The 17681-nt window shown below is 57.7% G+C and overlaps 1 protein-coding gene across 6 annotated transcripts in view; it reads left to right on the top strand.

The window, feature by feature from the left end:
* The window catches only part of LOC128079053 (ankyrin repeat and fibronectin type-III domain-containing protein 1-like), a 133531-nt gene that overhangs the window by 110865 nt on the left and 4985 nt on the right, over positions 1–17681 (top strand). For all 6 annotated transcript variants that reach the window (XM_052679923.1, XM_052679925.1, XM_052679922.1 and 3 more), the window contains 10 exons: positions 11385–11586; positions 11802–12009; positions 12405–12599; positions 12758–12871; positions 13672–13769; positions 14267–14357; positions 15863–15970; positions 16165–16264; positions 16741–16873; positions 17378–17497. In XM_052679923.1, the coding sequence (XP_052535883.1) occupies positions 11385–11586; positions 11802–12009; positions 12405–12599; positions 12758–12871; positions 13672–13769; positions 14267–14357; positions 15863–15970; positions 16165–16264; positions 16741–16873; positions 17378–17497 (1369 nt within the window). The remainder of the gene's footprint in view (positions 1–11384; positions 11587–11801; positions 12010–12404; positions 12600–12757; positions 12872–13671; positions 13770–14266; positions 14358–15862; positions 15971–16164; positions 16265–16740; positions 16874–17377; positions 17498–17681) is intronic.

Raw genomic sequence — 17681 nt, 5'->3', positions numbered from 1 at the left:
TGGGATCCTCTCTCCCTGTGTGCCACCTCAGGAGTGATCCTCTTTCCCCTTACATGAGCTTGGAGCAGATAGGAGGGCTGCACCCCTGCTCTCCTCCTGGCTCTGTGCAGGGCCTGGGATGCTCTGTGCCCTGTGTCACTCCTGTGCCGTGCAGCAGCGTGCGCTCCTGGCATCACGTTGTGCTGCTCTTCTGCCACTGATTTGTGCCTTCCTGGCATCAGGCTGTGCTCTCCTTTCCCTACCCACCTCTCATTCCAGTTTTCCTTCTTCTACTTGCCCTCTGCTCTCTCATTTTCCCCTGCTTTCCTCCTGTTTCAGGGTTAGGGGCTCAGGGCTGCTCAGCACTCTCTGGTTCCATGTGGGCTCCCCACATTTTCAGCTTCTCTTTGTCTGTGGTCAGAGCAGTGCACTCCTATGACAACTGAGGAAAAGCATGGTGCATTCCTCCTGTCCCCATCCTCTATCCCCTCTCCTTGGCTGCCCATCGCAAGCAGTGCTGGCAGGAGCCCTGCTGGCCAGGAGCACTGGGGTTGAACGTCTCCTAATGCAATAAAATTCCCCCTTTTGGGGGGATGGAGACTCTCCCCATATTGCTGCTGGTATGGGGGCACAGTAGCCATGCATGGGAGGTGCCTCACTTCCAACTCGCAGTTTGAGCCCTGCAGGTGCTGTGCTGCTTTGGGTCTGGTGGACCATGTCTGTGGATGGTTTGCAAGGCTCTTTCCTTGGTGATGGTGTTTTTGCCGAGGGAGTTAGCAGTGACTTTTTGGGAGCCAGGGAGCAGCAGCACCATGGAGGGCTCTGTACTCCTCTGGGTTGCGTGGCCGTACCTGAGCGATCCTACACCTTACATTACATGCCCAATAGGAGATCCACTTCTCCCAAGCCCAGTGCCTCTTGGTCTGGTTAGGGAGCAACCAGAGGGAGCATCAGGCCCTGATGCACCCAGTGAAAGCATTGCTGGGTTCTGTAGGGTCATGGGACGCTGGGAGCTCAGGGATGCTCTTGACAGGCAGGGAGATATGGGTCCCACTGGTGCTATGAGGCACGTTGCCATGCTGGAGTTACTTGCACCCATCGTGGATCCTGACTCCCAGCTCAGTGCTGCTCCTGGCCGGGCAGCACAGCAGTGGGACGAAGGAGCGGTGTTTTGTCTCTGCTGAGAGAGCTTTGAGCCATCACTCAGGAACAATGGCCAAGCTATGGGGTCATTTGTTCTGGTATTTCAGCAGCTCCTCATGATTTATGGGATGTTTTGTTCTGCTGCTTGTCTTAGCTTCCCCCTCTCCACCCTCCCGTCTCTCTCCCTTCTCCATTTCAGCTCCTCCTCCCCCCCCCCCCCCCCCCCCCCCCGTTCCCAATTCCCCTAATAGCTGTGGAGCCTCTCTGCCGTATGAAGTAATGGTATCTGGGACTTATTGAATTAGCTGTGTGGAACCGGACTTCAGCACAGAGCTCCGCTCATGATGGCACGACCCCACAGCCCCATCCCCACACCTGGGGGTGGCAGCAGGGTGCTCCCAGGACGTGGCCAGCAGGGCCAGAGCTCACCGATGGCTGGGGGACTCGGGTGGGAACAAGTGCACCCTCAAAGTCTGATATCCACAGAATAATGTGGGTTGGAAGGGACCTTAAAGTCAGTGTCATTGTGATCTCTGCCTGTATCTCCCTGAATGCTCAAGTTGCCCTTAGGAAACCATTCGGAAGGAAGCATCACCAGCAGGGAGCCGCAGAGGGAGCAGCTGGTCTCGGGGTCTGTGAGGACGGGAGAAGGCAGCTGGCACTTGTTTCTTATGTGGCTTCGGTGGGAACGAGGCAGCCCTGTAGGAAAGGGACAGAGAAAAATGGACAGAGAAGATCAACGTGCACATTTGGAGCCCTTGGGCCGGACCCTGCCTTGCTGAGAGCACAGGGAGCAGATGTCATTTATTGAAAAGACTGATTTGAAGTGTGGCACCAGCGTGTGGTTCTGGGCACTTCCTTCTGCTGGTGGTTGGCGCATCTAAGCCTGATCAGTTTATTTCTCAGTGGCAGCATATCCATTATCCTCAGTGCACACTGACTCCAGGCCATTTGCCTTCTCATTTCTTTCTCATCCCCTGTGGCCTGGCTCTGTACAGCAGGATGAATGCCTCAGGTCCCTGGATGCCAGGAGCATAGAAGGTGCTCTCCATCGTGCAGTATCTTCAGTGCTCCTTCTCCATGGATGCACCCATGCCTGGAAGGTGCCTGCTGCTGGGTTTGTATAGCAGCACCCAGTGCCCATGGCTGTGCTGGAGGAAGGTGCAGAGATACCACAGTCCTTGGTATGAAGAAAAACCTGGTGGATGTCTGGGTCTTACTGCAAGCCAAGCCCTTCCCGTGTGCTTTGCAGTATCCTCTGCACTAGGTGCTGGCTAGTGTCTGTGTACTGCACTTTGAAGGGGGTCTCAGCTCTCCCAGCCCTCAGCCTGCACACAAGATAGATCTCAATGCAATTCTGCAGTGGGAATATCAAGAGAAGTCCTGGCTTTCCGACAACAGGGCTCTGGAGCTGTGGGCTCTGAGCATGACTTCCCCAGCACTCTGTGGGGCAGGCGGAAGGGACCAGGCTGATGTCTGGGGCAGACAGGGTCCCACATCACTGCCTATCTGCTGGGGACATTGAGGTGTGGGAGCAGCACTCCTCACCTGCACCACCTCCCCAGCCCCATCTCCCAGCTGCTTCAGGGCAGTGTGTGCCTGTAGTCCTCCTTCATCCTACAAACAACAGCAGTCTGCGTTGCGTGGTTTTCTCTGCTCTTTGATAGTTTCCTCCTGGCTGAAGCACTGCTGCCCGCCAGGGTTCCAGGAACCTTCTGTTTGCCTTCCTGGACAGCAAGTCCAGGCGCCAGCTCAGTGCTGGACCTCCCGGCTTGGCTGCTGTGAGATGGCTGAGCAGTGCCCCGGGTGTGCTGGGATCTCCCTCACCTCTTCCCCACTCTCTCCCCTGGCTGCATGCTCACTCTCCAGCACTGTTTTGCTTCTCATGCACTCCCTTTACCCAACTTTCTTCCGCCACTTCGGGGAGCCAATCCTGCCCACTTTGGGGAACCCATCCTGCTGAGCATTGTGCCTGGGGGATGTCAGGAAGAAGCAGTTTCATTCCCATCTGCTGCTCACTTCCAAGTTCCCTTGTCTTCCTTTTAGGCATCTCCATTCTCCCCAGCACAGAAGTACACGTCCATCTCCCCTGGTGTGCCCTGCGGTTGCTCACTGGGGCCTTTCCTTTCTCATCCCTGACCTAGTGGCTGGCAGGGATTGAAACTGGATGATCTTGAAGTCCCTTCCAACCCGAGCTGTTCTATGATCCTATGATCCCACTTTTGTCTGTTCCTTTATTCCCGGTGTCAGTGGGGAGGGTCAGGCAGGGATGAAGGTCTTTGGCCACAAAAAGCTGCTTGGCAGTGTGGAGGAGGTTTTGCCATATGGGCAGCACAGAGTAGTGCAGATCAGTTTCGTTCAGAAATGACCTAGATGAGAAAATCCCAACACAAATTGACTCACGGGGGTTTCTGAACTTCACCCATCACCAAGGAGTGAGGCCCAGGCTGAAGCTCGGGCCTGAATTGCTGAATTGCTGGGGTGTCAGGACATGGCTTCTCCCAGTGGAGGCACAGGCAGCCCCTGCTCATGCCTTGGCTGCATTGTTAGTGTGCTTTCCCCTCCTGCAAAGAGCACCAAGGTCAGGGTTTGTGCACTGGGTCCCACATAGCAGAAGCCTGTGGTGGCCGAGCGGCAGGTGCTATAAAAAGCAAGGCTTATTTTTCTCCTGAGTGGTGTTCTCACTCATCCGTGTCTTTGTGGAGAGGAGGAGGCAGTTATTCTGGTCAGAGGCAGTGACAGAGCGGAGGTGGGTGGATGGCTCTTCCCAGGTCAAAGGAGATCCGGGCAGGTATAGCCTCCAGTTATTTCCTGGCTCAGTTTTGGATGTCTCTGCACTGGGGGATGGCTCCTGCCGGATCCCAGGAAGCAAGGAGGATGACTCTGGGTGCTGCTAAGCTGCCGTGGCACTCAGCTGATGCTTCTGCTCTCCCCATGCAGCTCTGTCTGGGTTGTACAAGAGAGCTTCAGCCACGTGTATTCGCTTGGAGCCCCGGGTTCTGATCAGGAGGAGGCAGATGCTGCCAGGAGCTCCTGTCCTCTTGTCCTGGCCCTGCTCTGCCTTGGTCACACTGTCCCGAAGTCTCATAGCAAGCAGACAAGCAACACCACTTGTGCAGCAGAGCTCCAGTGGTGTGAACCTCATGTGAACTCGTGTGAGATCTGGTGCTGATCTTAGGCCGTTTCCCATACCCACAATGCAGGAGGATGCTCCCGAGGTTGCTGCGCTCACCTCGCGCTCCCGCTGTACCGGGGGGTGGGGATGTGCCAGCCGAGCAGCCGAGCACCAGGAGGAGGGGCGCCCGCAGCCAGGCAGAGCCACCCCAGGCAGCACGGGTGGACCGTGCAGCCACAACCACAGCGCCCCGGTCTCAGGATCAGCTCCGTGCCTGCCGTGTCCGTGCCGCAGCAGCGCCGTCCTCGTGTGCCCTGCAGCGCAGGGGAAGGGGCGCGGGGGGCAGGGGGGCACGTTGTGCGCCGCGCTGATTGCGGCCGGAGCCAGCAGACGCTGTTGTTGAAGCTATACAATGCTTTCCAGTGGAAGTTTGTTTGCTTATACCTTTGCCAGACCTTAACTGTTGGGGCTGAATTTTTCCATGCTCACTCTGCCTCGGGCTGAACTTTCTCTCTCCCTTTTTTTTTTTTTTTTTTCTTTCAAGTTTCAGCAGAAGGTTGGGGAAAAACGGTAGCTTTGCCAATGCTATTTTTTTTTTTCCGTCTCTTTGTTTAAGGACTTCTGGTGCCTCCATGCTTTGGAAAAGAGACTTGAAATTTGGCAGGGCTGGGACATTCCTGATAGAAATCAACCCAGATTTGGTCAAATTGTTAGCCTCTGGGAAGCATGACCGTGCATGCCAGGATTGCTCCTCAGAGTCCCCAGTGGAGGCAGGGAGGCTCCTGGCCACAGTACCAAGCACCGAGCACTGAGCCACCTCCAGGCCATGTAGGTCCAAGTCAGCGACTACGTGGACCCACGCAGGGTCACTGGGAAGCTGCAAAGCACTCCACAAACGATGGCAATGGCTTGGTCCCCGTGTGGCCATGGGTTGAGAGCCTGGCTGCTGGCAGGAGCTGCCCTGTGGGTCTCCTTGTGAAGCCCGGAAGGCACAGTGAGCCCCCTGGGGTGCTGTGCCCAGGCCTCCAGCTGCTGGGAGAAGCGGAGGTGATGTGTGATGGAGGAGAACATCTCCATGTGCTTCTGCATCCTGCGAATCCTTGGAGAAGGGCATTTGCCTCTGTGTCTCCAATGGGTGTGCTTTGCAGTGCTTGCCACATCCATTGCAACGCGTGGGCAGATGAGCGTGTCCCATCACCTGGAGGTGCAACCTGGTGGTTGCTGAGGCTTTTGGCATCTTCTTTAATATTAGAGTGGAAGGCAGACCTTTGCTGAGAGCTTCAGAAATTCCTCCGTACACTCGACTGTCCTTGTGCTCCTCACCCAATGATGGGAAGGATGGAGGGAGGCTACGGGAAAGCCTCAAGCTTCACTGCAGGGCACATGGGAGCACTGGGAACACTTGTGCTGTAATGGAGAGCTTCCTGGCCAGGCCAGCTTGGCTTTAGAGCCCTGTGTGCGCAGGGCAGGGAGGGGTCCTGCAGGCCAGGGATGTCCCCGAGGGATGGATGGTGGCTGCTCTTGGTCGCAGTGCCAGGACTGCCATGTGGGTCAAGGCCAGCGTGCCCGGTGGTGCCGGCTGCGCCTTGCTGGTTGCCTTCCAGCAAGAAAGGGACTTTCTGACTGCAGTAACATTTACCAGCTGGGCAGCAGCTCTGGAGCCGGGTGTGTGCGCTTGTCTGTTCTTCCATTGTGCCTTGGCCGTCGTCTCCTCCTCCCCACCGAGATCAATGTCTGTGGCCTGCCTTTTTATAACCCCTTTGGGTGCAGCTCTGGAAGTCTTCAGCCAGTGCTGGTTTTCATCGTGCAGCCTTGGCATGAGCAAGCAGCTTGGTCCCCATCTCGCTGCATGACTTGGGTAGGGCGAGGGACTGGAGGTGGCCTTCCACCAGCAGGGAAACCACCGGGAGGGCTGGGGAGGTCGCGTGGGGGGCTGTGGAGGGGTGCAGATTTGGCAGACTGGACTGGGTCTGGAGTCCAGCTCCAGGCGTGGAGCAGAGGGCATCCCCACATCCTCCTCGGGCCAGTTTTCTGCAGTTTCATGGTTTGGGAGAAGAGGTGGTTTCCAATGGGAGCCAGCGCTCATCCGCGTATTCGTCCTGGTGGCACCAGGTGGCGCAGGAGGTTAAAGGATTTGCTGTGCATCCCACAGGCCTGGGTTCAAATGGGTGCCTGGCACTGCTGTGACAATTCTGCAGGTCTCAGCCCAATGTGCAGGTTGGCCTGGGAGGAGCTGGGGGGCCTGCCTGCTGCGTGGCCCCATGGCCCTATATCTCAGTGATACAGTGTTGTGATGGAGCCGCTGGCCCCACAGCTCCTCTGGCCCCACTGGGAGCTAAGCATGGGATGGCATTAGCTGTGGGTGCACATGGCTTAGCGCCCTTCTCACCCCTCCCAGCACAGCAGCCATATGTCCTCAGCTCAGCATCCCAGCCCTTCCCTTGGGGGGGGCCCAGCAGGGACCCGGTGACCCCGCAGAGAGAATTTTTCCCCTCCTTTTGCCTTCAGTGATCTTTGAGCCCAGGCGTCGTATGACTCAGCTCCTGCATTTGATACCCCCGAGAAGAGTTTGCACACATGCATCTGTGGCACAGAGCGCTGCCTGTTCCTGGCAGGCCGTGAGGGGATTGGGTTTCTTCCTGAAACAGGCACTAAGTCCCCGCTCCTCATCCGCTTTTGATATGCGGAAGTCGGACTGAGCCGGGATGGTGCCAGCGGGTCGGGGCGTCCCCCCAGCACCTCCACCCGCCCCAGCATCCCAGCACCCATGGGAGCACAGGGAGCACACTGCGGTGAGGGGCCGGTGTTCAGATGGACGCCTGCACCGTGGGAATCCTTCTGTTTCCCGTCCCTACCTGTGCCAGAAGCTCTGTGTACGTGGAGTGCTGGGGCCTGGCAGTCGGCGCTGGGCAGTCAGCAGAAGTTGACACCGATGCCGATCCCATGAAGGGCAGTTTGGGCGCTGACCTTTAGGTCCCGCCTGCTGCCTGTGAGCAGCTCGGCTCTGCTGCTGCTCCTGGAGCAGCTGGGAGCACTGTGGGCTGTGCGGGGTGGCTGTGAGCTGCATGTCTGGGCAGTGCTGTGGGTTCAGGTGGCTGCGGGGCTGCTGTTCCCAGTTGGGTTTCCCAACATGCGTCGGCCACGGCCTGCGGAGCCCTGTCGCGCTCAGCCCCATCCCCATCAGGTTCCAGTTAAAACCAAATGCATTCTCCAGCCTAAGCTGTGCTGCAGCTTAAGCCCTTCCAAAAATGAAACAAATACCCACGGACTGCAATTCGAATTGCAGCTCAATTAGGGCTCGTTCCCAATGTGATCATAAAACCTCCAGTACGAAAACAAACAACCCAACCAAACCACATCGAAGCCCGACAGCATCCTCCGGAATGCCTTTAAAATAACAAGGAGGGGGGGGGAAGAGGGGGAAAGGAGGAGATGAAAGCGCCGTGCCCGGTGGGCAGCGTGAGGGCAGCAGGTGTGTGGCAGCGGTGCCGGCAGCGGTGGGCACGGGCTGGGGGGATGCTGCGGAGGGGAAGGAGGGCTGCGGGTGCAGAACGTGGGGTGAAGGATGGGAGGGCACGGGACGCATTGCAGGGCGGTGGAGGTGCCCGGAGCGGCGCGGGTCGGAGCCGGCCACGGCCGCTGGAATGCGTCCCCCCCGTCCCCCTGTCCGGCCGCATCCAGCCAGGCTGGTGCCGCGCTTCGGGTTTCAGCGCGGCCGCTAAGCCCGGCCATATTTAGCGTGAGCTGCTCGGCCCGTCGGGGAGGGGAAGCCGCAGAGCAACTAATAAAAAAAGCCAAACAAAAACAATGTAATTAAAGAGACTCAGCACTGTGTGTTCCCATAGCAAGAACATTTACCCAAGACTTCCTCGCTCAGATACTTCATGTCAAGCAGCAATTAAGGGCTGCACTGCAGAAGCACAGAGCATTTGCCCTCAATGGAGGCAGGACGGGGCCGAGCTGCCCCCCACGGCCCCTCAGGGCAATCTGCAGCACCCACACCTCGGCACCTTGGATGTGCCGAGGCAGAAACACAGCATTTCCAGGCACTGGAAGAGAAGGGAGCAGATCCTGCCCTGTGGTGCCCAGTGCGGAGGGGCCGCGCGTTGGCACACAGAGCAGCAGCACCCACTGCCCTCACGGCTGCAGTGGAAGCTCATGGGTGAGCGAGGAGCTGGAAGTCTAATTGCAGTCATCCATTACTGGGAGTTAAGCCACAGGCTCCTTCTGGGCTCGTTAAAAAACCCTGATCAGAATGCTTAATTAAAACAAATAAATAAATAAACAATGCAGGGGGAAAAAAAATAAAATAAAAACCCCTAAAGAAACGTCGGCAGCGCGACTGTGTTGCAACAGAGTTTGCTTGAGTGTCTCAGCTCCCTTCCTGCCCCAAATTTACTGCTCGGCTGGCGGGAGCGGTGTGTTTTATGGGAGGCCTCCTGTGGCTGCCAGCAAGTGATCTTCTTGGTTGGCTCCAGACCCTTCTCAGAGTCCCGGCGTTTTTGCTGACCTGCAGGCTCCATCTCTCCCGGCCTCAGAGCGCGTGCCGTGGGAGGTCCCAGCTTCCTCACTGCGCTGTGCTCTGCCTGGCGGAACACGGGAGCTCCCAGGGCGCGTCCTGGTGCCTGGCTCTATGGCTGTGCAGGGACACCCTGCTCCTCCCGGCGCTGGGCTGACAGCGTCGGGCTTCTGGAGCCCAAGCAAAAATGTCCTGGTGGGAATGGGATCTGTATAAGTTGGTTGTTATTGCTAAACAAAAGAGGCAGGCTCGTTTCGGCTCCATTCAAAACAAAACCCGGTGCGTTTGCCAAGTGGGAAAAAGAGAAAATCTGTAGGACACAAACAAGCAAAGCCCTATTGCTTGTTTGCTGCCTTTCCCTGGATCCAGGTTTCAGTAAGCAAGTGCATTTTCCAGGCATGCAGATGTTTCCATCGCACTCAGCAGTGTTTGGCCCAGCAGTGCAGGCAGAGGCAGCCCGGCCGTTGGGGGTTCTCCATCCTTGCAGGCCTGGTCACCACCCAATTCTGCGCAATACTTAAATACCTTTGGGGTGCGTGCACGTGGGAAAAAGGGCTCTGATGTGGCGAGCAACCTCTGTACTTCCCTGGGGTTGGGCAGCAATGGCAGTGCTTGCAACTCGCCTGGCCAGCAGCAGAGCAGCACGGCTCTAGGCTGGAGCCCAGCGGCGCTCCAGGTGCCTGGTTGTGAAATCCTCCATGTGCAGGTGGCTGGGGCACGCCGTTCCCAGCAGCACTGCCGCCAAGCAGGGATGCCAAGCGCAGAGCTGTGTCCTAGGTTTCAGGCTGCCTGTGGGTGGGTTATGAAATCCCACTATTTTGGATGGGAGCTCACGCTCCGGTTTTGATCCATTCTCTGTTTCTCCAGTCCTGAAAAATAGCTTGTGCTCAGGCGATGATAGTAGAAAATGCAGGTGCTCTCTGAGCCCTTTGGCAGTGGTCTGCACGCCTGCCCTTGGGCAATATTCTGGCGGATACTGTGGTGCCAGCTCCCATTCTGGATGCTGGCTGATCCTTTGGTTCCAATCTCCCCGAGGTTGGCCGCGTAGGGTTGGCAATTCTCTGACAGCTGCTCATCGGTCTTCTGCCCCGCTTTGCTTGCTCCTTTGCTGGGTAACCTCGAGCTGGGTTTGATAGTGGTTCAGGAAAGCAGCCCTGGCACTCAGAGCAGACATCCCAACAGTGCCCTCTGCACCAAAACCTCCCCCATGCCACTCAGCCACAAGAAGCCCTGCAGGATCCCAGCCCCTGTCTCTTTGCCACCCCAAGCCACAGCATCCCTTAAAAGAGTTAACTCCTCCCCACCTCTGTCTTTTGAGCTCCTTCTTCTCAGGATGGAGCAGCCCCATCCGACATGGACTGGTTCTCTGCTGGAGCCTGGGCAGCCCACACCCTTCAACAAAGTGTGCTTAAATTGTATAATTACAGTAATTATTAACACTATTTTCTGGGCTGAGATCTGCAGCACTGCGAACAGGAAAACCCAGAACATGCAGAGACTATGGCACTGTAAACCACCCAGTGGAAGAGAGTGATAAAAATGAAGCCATGCTGAGCACAACCATCCTCACACGCTGTGAAAACCGTTGTGACTTCACCCGCGACCTGCCGACCCCGGGGCATCCCTCAGCTGAGCAGCAAGGCCTGATTGCAGCAGGGATAAATGCAGCTGAGCTGCAGCAAGGAGCTCATTGCTGCGGCCCTGACCCGGTGCTGCATGCCCACAGCACGCAGCCTGGCTGCTGAGCACGCTGCTGCGGCCGGTTGTAACTCGTGGGCGTTGTTTGCAGCTATCAGTTGCTCCACCGCAGAGTTTAGCTCTAGATAAATCAAGGCCCTTTCACTGAGTCCTGATGACTCACAGCCACAGGGCACGGAACCCTTTTATCTGCGCCGCCGCCAGTTTAATATAGACAGAAGTTCACTCCGGAGCTCAGAATCATTTCCGTCTCTTTACTTCTCATTAGAAGCAAATCAGATGAAGGAAAACAGTGAGAAATGTCCCTGTATCTCCTCTGTTTCTAGTGTCTCGGAGATAATTGCCTCCAAACTGTGCATTCTGCCTGCGCTGGGTCGTTTGCCTTCTGTTTTAGTTGGCAGAGGAATGTGCTTTTGCTCTCAAGTGCCATTCACTTTAAGCCGCGGTTCTGTGGGCACGGCTGCCTGCTCCATCCGTGGAGACCTCTCAATCCGTGGGCTGAAGCCGATGAGATGAGAGGTGGGCTGGAGCCAGCCTCCTCATCGCACCGCTTTTAGACGCCACGGTCATAAAAGGTGACATGAGAGGACTTTGGCAGCCTACTGAGGAAATAGGATGGCAGAGGGCACGTAGCAATGTCAGTGCTGATATCCTGCCTTCTCGGTGATGGCTTTGTAAACACCATCGTCTCAAGTGCAGCTCTGCAGTACCACTGTGCCACAACCTACCAGACTGCTGCAGGGCTTTTGCTGTGCTTGTTCCTTGCTTGGTGCTTAAAATCAGAGTGAAGTTAGGTTCAGAAGCAGAGGAATGGCTGTTGAGCGCTGGAGACAGGTTGGGGCTCCGGCTCTCCTGGGTCACGGCTGGTGTGGGTCCTGCTGCCATGTCCTGCTGGCTGGGTGCTCACTGCCTTCTGTCCCCCGGCCCCAGGTCATCGTCCCCTAAAATGACGCAGCAGATGCGGGACCTGCAGCTGGCACAGGCCAGGAAGCCGCCGGGCCCATCCTCCCCAAATGCGGCCAAAAGGCTGTACCGAAACCTCTCGGGGAAGTTCCGTGTCAACTACACATCCTTCGATGAGGGCAGCCTGGCGGGACGGGGCGAGAAGGAGAAGCCCCGCAAGTCCTACCTGGTAAGAGTCACTGCCCCTCGGAGGAGGGGAGAAGGGGATGGGAGCACTACGGGGGCCGTGAAACCCACGGGTGCATGGAGTGGAGCTGTCAAGCAGTGGTACGATCACTCAGCACTGTCAGCTGTGTCTCCAAAGGCCTCCTGTTGGCATTAGGGGTGTTGGGGTGCAGGAGGCTGCTCCGTGCCCAGCCGAACCGCGCGTCTTCCTCCATCCAGTTTCAGAGCAATGCTGCTCTCTTCGAGGCCGTGGAGCTTCAGGACCTGGACAGGGTGCAGGAGCTGCTGAAGCAGTACAGCCCTGAGGAGCTGGATCTCAACACCCCCAACAGCGAGGGGCTGCTGCCCCTGGACATCGCCATCATGACCAACAACGCGCCCATCGCCAGGGCTCTGCTGCAGGCGGGAGCGAAGGAGAGCCCGCACTGTGAGTTACCTGGGGACAAGCAGAGGCAGTGGGGACAGCGTGAGGCTTTGGGTGGCCTGGTGGACTTCCTCCCATTCCTGGGGGGATGTGTGTGTGGTGGGTGGGAGCAGGCTGTGCTGCACCCCAGTGCTCCAGCTTGGGCAGCAGAGCCCATTTTTCATGCTGTGCACACCATGGAGCAGTTGGGGATGGTGCTGGCCCCACATTTCAGAGCAGGGAACCAAATGGTAATGGTGCTGTGGGGGCAAGGAGCCCAAGTGCATGCAGCGGAGATGCTGCCTCAGGGCTGGGCTTTGTCGCCAGCACAGAGGTGCTGCTCCCAGAGGTGCTGCTCCTCACCACCCTCCCCTCACCTCTTTCCCATCCCTCCTGCCCTTCCCTCGGCCCCTGTGCAGTCGTCAGCCTGGAGAGCCGCTCGCTGCACCTCTCCACGCTGGTGCGGGAAGCGGAGCAGCGCGTCAATGAGCTGACAGCTCAGGTGGTGAACGAGGCCCCCAACGCCGACTGCTCGGAGAAGGAGAAGCAGCTGAAGGCCTGGGAGTGGCGGTTCCGGCTGTACAAGCGCATGAAGGCAGGGTTTGAGCACGCCCGTGAGTCCTGCTGAGAGCTGAGGAGGGAGTGGGGCCGTATGGGGGCCGGAGAGGAGGTGTGGGCTGCACCGGCTTGCTATGGAGTTGCCCCTGGGTGGATGGTGGGGTTTGAAGTGGCCGCTCTCACTGTAGTCATCACTTGCATTCTCTTTCCCCAGGAGTGCCAGACCCTCCTGCTAACGTCCACCTTTCGGTGGCCAGCAGCTCCTCGGTGCAGGTGACCTTCTGTGAGCCCCTCAGTGTCAACTCGGCTGTCGTCACCAAGTACAAGGGTAAGGACCTGGTCCCCGTGTCATTGCTGAGCACATGGCGACAGCAAGCATCCTGGGTGTGCCAATGGGATGTGATGGGGGCTCACTCTGCGCACGCCGTGCTGCCTTGCAGGGGGCTGCTGAGCCCCCACTGAGCTGTGGCACAGCCCTGGCACTCTGTGGCATGGCACGTCCTCCAGCCAAACTGCCCAAGCTGGATTAAATCACCCACCTGAACCAAAGCAAACTTCAAGGTGCTGCTTGTTTTCTACCCTCCTGTCCTGCAGGCACATGGCTTTGCCATGCTTGTGCTCCTCTGAGCCGTAAAACCACGGTATCACAGCACAGTTGGGGTGGAAGGAGACTTGCAACCCGCTCAGCCCCACCCCACCATGGACTGACTGTTCCCCCCGCCCCCAGCTCAGGCTGCCCAGGGCACCTCCAGGGATGGGGCACCCACAGACCCACAGCTCTGGGCAGCAGTGCCAATGTCTCACTACCCTCTCGGTAAAAAATTTCCTCCTCACATCCAAACTACATCTCCCCTCTTTTAGTTTAAAACTGTTCCCCCTTGTCCTATCACCATCAGTCTGGGTCCTGCCAGAGCAGTGCCCAGGTCGGGTTTGCATCTGCTCCTGTGCCCCTCACCCATTTAGAAAGATACTTTGGCTTTTGGGAAAATCCCTCCCATCAGCATCGCCGGCTTGCGGCCCACCGCTCACTCATCAGGCTGTGTCCCTTGGCTTTGGCTGGTCACCCCCCTGTCCCCTCCTCTCCTTTGGTGCTCCATGGATGCAGCACCTCGAGGTCTCTCGTTGCAGTGGAGTGGAGCTGCTCCCCCTCCTTCTCACCGCTGGCTGGGGAGGCTGTGGTGGACAAGCTGAAGAGCCTGCACTACACTATCCGTGGGCTGACCTCGGTGAGTTGGGGGCTGGGATGTGGGGGCAGCAGAGTGCAGACAGACTTGGAGCCGGGCTCTGTGTGTGGGGCAGGTGGACATGATGGCAGCTTGTTGGGCAGGGGGACGGTGGCAGAATGAGGGCTTGGGAGGGGATGGGAGAAGTGGAGAATGGGAGCATAGGAAGGGAGTTTAGCACGTCCTGCTCTGGGGTAGAGAGGCACTGGTGGGTTCAAAGAGTGGGATGAAGCCTTCTATGAGGGTATTGGGACAAGCCAGCAGCACCGTGGTCTGGGAGCTGCTGTCCTGTTCCACTGAAGGACAGCACGGGGCAGAGCCCTGGGCAGGGAGCATGCCCCAGCCCATCCATCACATGTGCAGTGATGCTGGGGGTAGTTGGACTGGGTACCAGGCTGTGAGGTCCAGTTTTGTGCTCCTTGCCGTGTTCTGAGGTTCCTCCCCACCTACCTGCCCCATATGCTGAGTACCACCATCCTGAGCACTGTTTCCCCCCGCAGGGCACAGCTTACTATGTCCAGGTGTCTGCCTACAACATGAAGGGCTGGGGACCCCCCCAAGCCTCAGTGCCCCCATTTGCCATCCCTTCCAGTAAGTACAGCACCCGGCTGTGGGATGGGGCAGGAGGGGGAGCTTTGGGGATGAGGTGTTAGGTCTCGTGGAGCAGGGGTGGATTCAGAGCTGGATTCAACATTTGGAGTTTGCTGATTGGCCCTGGAGTGGGCAGAGTGGCTGTGGGGCTCAGCCATAGAGCCATCAGCGCTGCCTTTGGGGGGGATGCTGCCTCCAGCCTGTGGCATCTCTTATACATTTGCACACACATTGATGCATAAATGGGTTGCCCAGCTCTTGCAGCATGCTGGCTGTGCCCTGCCCTGGCAGCAGGTACTGTTGCTGTTTGCTCCCTTGCAGTCCTTTTGCTGTCCAGCACAGGTCAGATCTGCATGGTGCAGATACAGAGTGCAGCTGAAATGAATCAGACATAACTGATTTTTCTTGCTTTTATCTCCATTAATATTTCTCCCCTCACCAAGGATCCCTCCCCAGCCCAGCAGAATATAGTCAGGCACCTCCCTGGGTGTTTTTAAAGCTCCTAAAAATAGTGGCCAACCTCAACTGAAGTTAACAGAGCTGAACTTTCCATGGAAAACAGCAGCAGGCAGGATAGGGGGTGTGCAAAGCAATTAGTGTACAAGTGTCATTGCCCCGTCCTGGTCCCATGGAGCTCAGCCGTGTTACCTGGGAACCCCATGCTCAGCTGCAGCTCCAGGGAAGACTTGGAGAAAGGCACTGGAAAGAGTTTGATTTTTTAAGCCCTGTGAAGAGTGGCAGCAACAGACAGGACCTTGTCTCTGACCTCTGCCATCCCCCGTCTGCAGGACAGCTGGTGGCCCTGGGGTGCTGCTGGTTCAGCTTCCTCTGCCCCTGGGGGCAGCACTGCCCCCAGGGTGGCTCTTGGTCCCCAGATGTGCTGCATGTCCTGGTCCTGCTGCCTGGGGGAGGACGGTGGATCCTCAACATATGACATGGTTTGGGCTGGGACCTTACCCATCTGGTTCCAACCCTGTGGGCTCCCATAGAGCAGACTGATCAGGGTCCATCCATGGCCATTGGCACCTCCAGGGATGGGCACCCATAGCTCTGGGCAGCAGTGCCAGCACATCACCACCCTCTGAGAGAAGAATTTCCTCCTTACGTCTTGCCTAAATCTCCCATCTCTTAGTTTAAAGCTATTCCCCCTTGTCCTGTCACCACATCCCTGATAAAAGAGTCCCTCCCAGCTTTCCTGTAACCTCCTTTAGGCGCTGGAAGGTCACTGTAAAGTCTTCCCAGAGCTTCCCCTTCCCCAGGCTAAACCCCCATCCCTCACCTGTCCCCATAGCAGAAGTGCTCCATCCTCTGACATCCCCACGTCCTCCTCCATCCCCTCTCCAACAGCCCCACATCCCTGTGCTGGGGCCAGAGCTGGACGCAGTACTGCAGATGGGGCCTCAGAAAATGCAGCAGGGGAGACTCCCTGTCCTGTTGGGGTACCAGGGATGGGGCATCCCCACAGCGAGGGTTGCATGGAGGTAACACTGACCCTGTCCCTGCAGACTGGCGGGAGTATGATGGCCGGGCTCCACGACGGAGAGGCCAGGCTGAAGCTCTGGACCATCTGCTGGGCCAGGTGAAGACCGTCCACCAGCACTGCATTTGCCACGGTGAGCCTGCAGCACGGCGTGGCCCCCCAGGGCGTCAGTCAATATGACACAAAGGGTTGGGATGGCACATAGGAATGGGGTGGGTGCAGCAGGGAAGCATCTCAGGCAGGGGAGGCACAAGAAGAGCCCACAGATCCTTCGCTTGGGCTTCCAGAGCTGCTCTTGTTCTCATGCCTCTGCTTCCTGCCTCGCAGAGCCCTGCAAGAACCAGCCCCAGAGCAGGAAGCACTCGGTCTCCAGGAGCCTCAAGCACCTCTTCCACCCCGGCAGCAAGTTCCTCAAGACACTGAAGCGGTGAGAGGCTCATGTGCAGGGACGTCACAGCCCTTCACCCCACGGGGACATGGGACTACCCAGCCAGGGCTCGGGGTGGGTCCCATGCCATCATGGGGACCAATCCCATCTCTTGGAAATCAAATGTTTCCACTTGGACTGGTCAAGCTGTGCCTCTATTCAAATCTCTATAACATCTCCATGCATTGCCCAACACCTCACCGTCCTCCAGACCCTGCCACCCTCCCACCTTCATGCTTCAAGCCTGTCCACACCTCCCTTGCTCGTGTCAGACATGGTGTTAGCCAGGCTGACCTTGCTGCCCATGCAGGTTCCTGGTCCTGCTGCCACTCTCCCACGAGTGCCTTTTCTGCTTCACTGCCTACGGGGTGCTGGAGAGGAGCTCAGACCCATGGACACCTCCTCTGCCCTCCGGGGAGACACTTTGGGAAGCAGTGCCATGGGTGACCCCACAGCTTGTCTGTCCTCCCATGCAGGGGCCTCTACCTAACAGCCATCTTCTACAAGGACGACAACATCCTGGTGACCCACGAAGACCAGATACCGGTGGTGGAGATCGATGACACCTACTCCTGCCTGCTCATGCAGGACTTTCTGTGGTTCACCAAGGTAAATGGCCCCATGGTCTCGTGCTCTGCACTGTGGTGTGGCAGCTGTGCTTGCAGCCTGTGTCTCCTCCCTCAATTGCCACCAGCCCAGGCACTGGTTGGATGGTGGCAGCCACCACACTGGATGCTCTCCAGGGGTGTCTTGAACTGCAGGGTGCCTTCCTCGAAGTTTCATCCTTGGTTCTGCCTCTCCCATGCAGAGTAGGATGCTGCTGCCTGAGCCTCTGCTCTCACTAAAAAGGCGGGTGGGCAGCTCAAGCACAAAATCTCTTGCTGGAGGATCCTAATCTACCAAGAGAGAAAGAGGGAGCACACCCTCTTGGCAGAAACCTCTTTAGGAGGGGTGCCTTCGGTGTAAGAAAATGCACCCCTGCTGCTGAAAGTGATCCGTGCACGTGCACCTTCCCATCCCAGCGTGAATCGCGAGGAGGTTTTCCTCAAAGCACTTTTGTGGGAGGTGGCTCAGCTGGGTTGCTGGCAGTGATGGCTGCTGCTTGTGCTGCAGGTGTCATGCATGTGGGACGAGATCCTGTGGCTGAGACAGTGCGTCACCGTCTCCCAGTCATCCTGCTCCTGCATCCTACAGACGCGCTTCAAGATGCTGCTGGCCATCTCGCAAATGCAGGTGAAGGTGGGGGGGTGGGAGCGAGAGCAGCACTCTGTCCCTGCTGCCTTGCAGGGCGCTTTTTGGGGGTGCTGGGAGCTGGCTCCTTTGGAGCAGCATGTGGGAAAGTCCCCAGTGCAACCAGGTTGCAGCTGGGCCAGCAGGAGCAGGTGATACCATCACCTTGTCATCACCAGTGGGTCCC

The sequence above is a fragment of the Tympanuchus pallidicinctus genome, unplaced genomic scaffold (assembly GCF_026119805.1).
Source record: "Tympanuchus pallidicinctus isolate F22 unplaced genomic scaffold, pur_lepc_1.0 scaffold18, whole genome shotgun sequence".
Lineage (NCBI taxonomy): Eukaryota > Metazoa > Chordata > Aves > Galliformes > Phasianidae > Tympanuchus > Tympanuchus pallidicinctus.
This window is presented reverse-complemented; position numbering and strand designations above follow the sequence as displayed.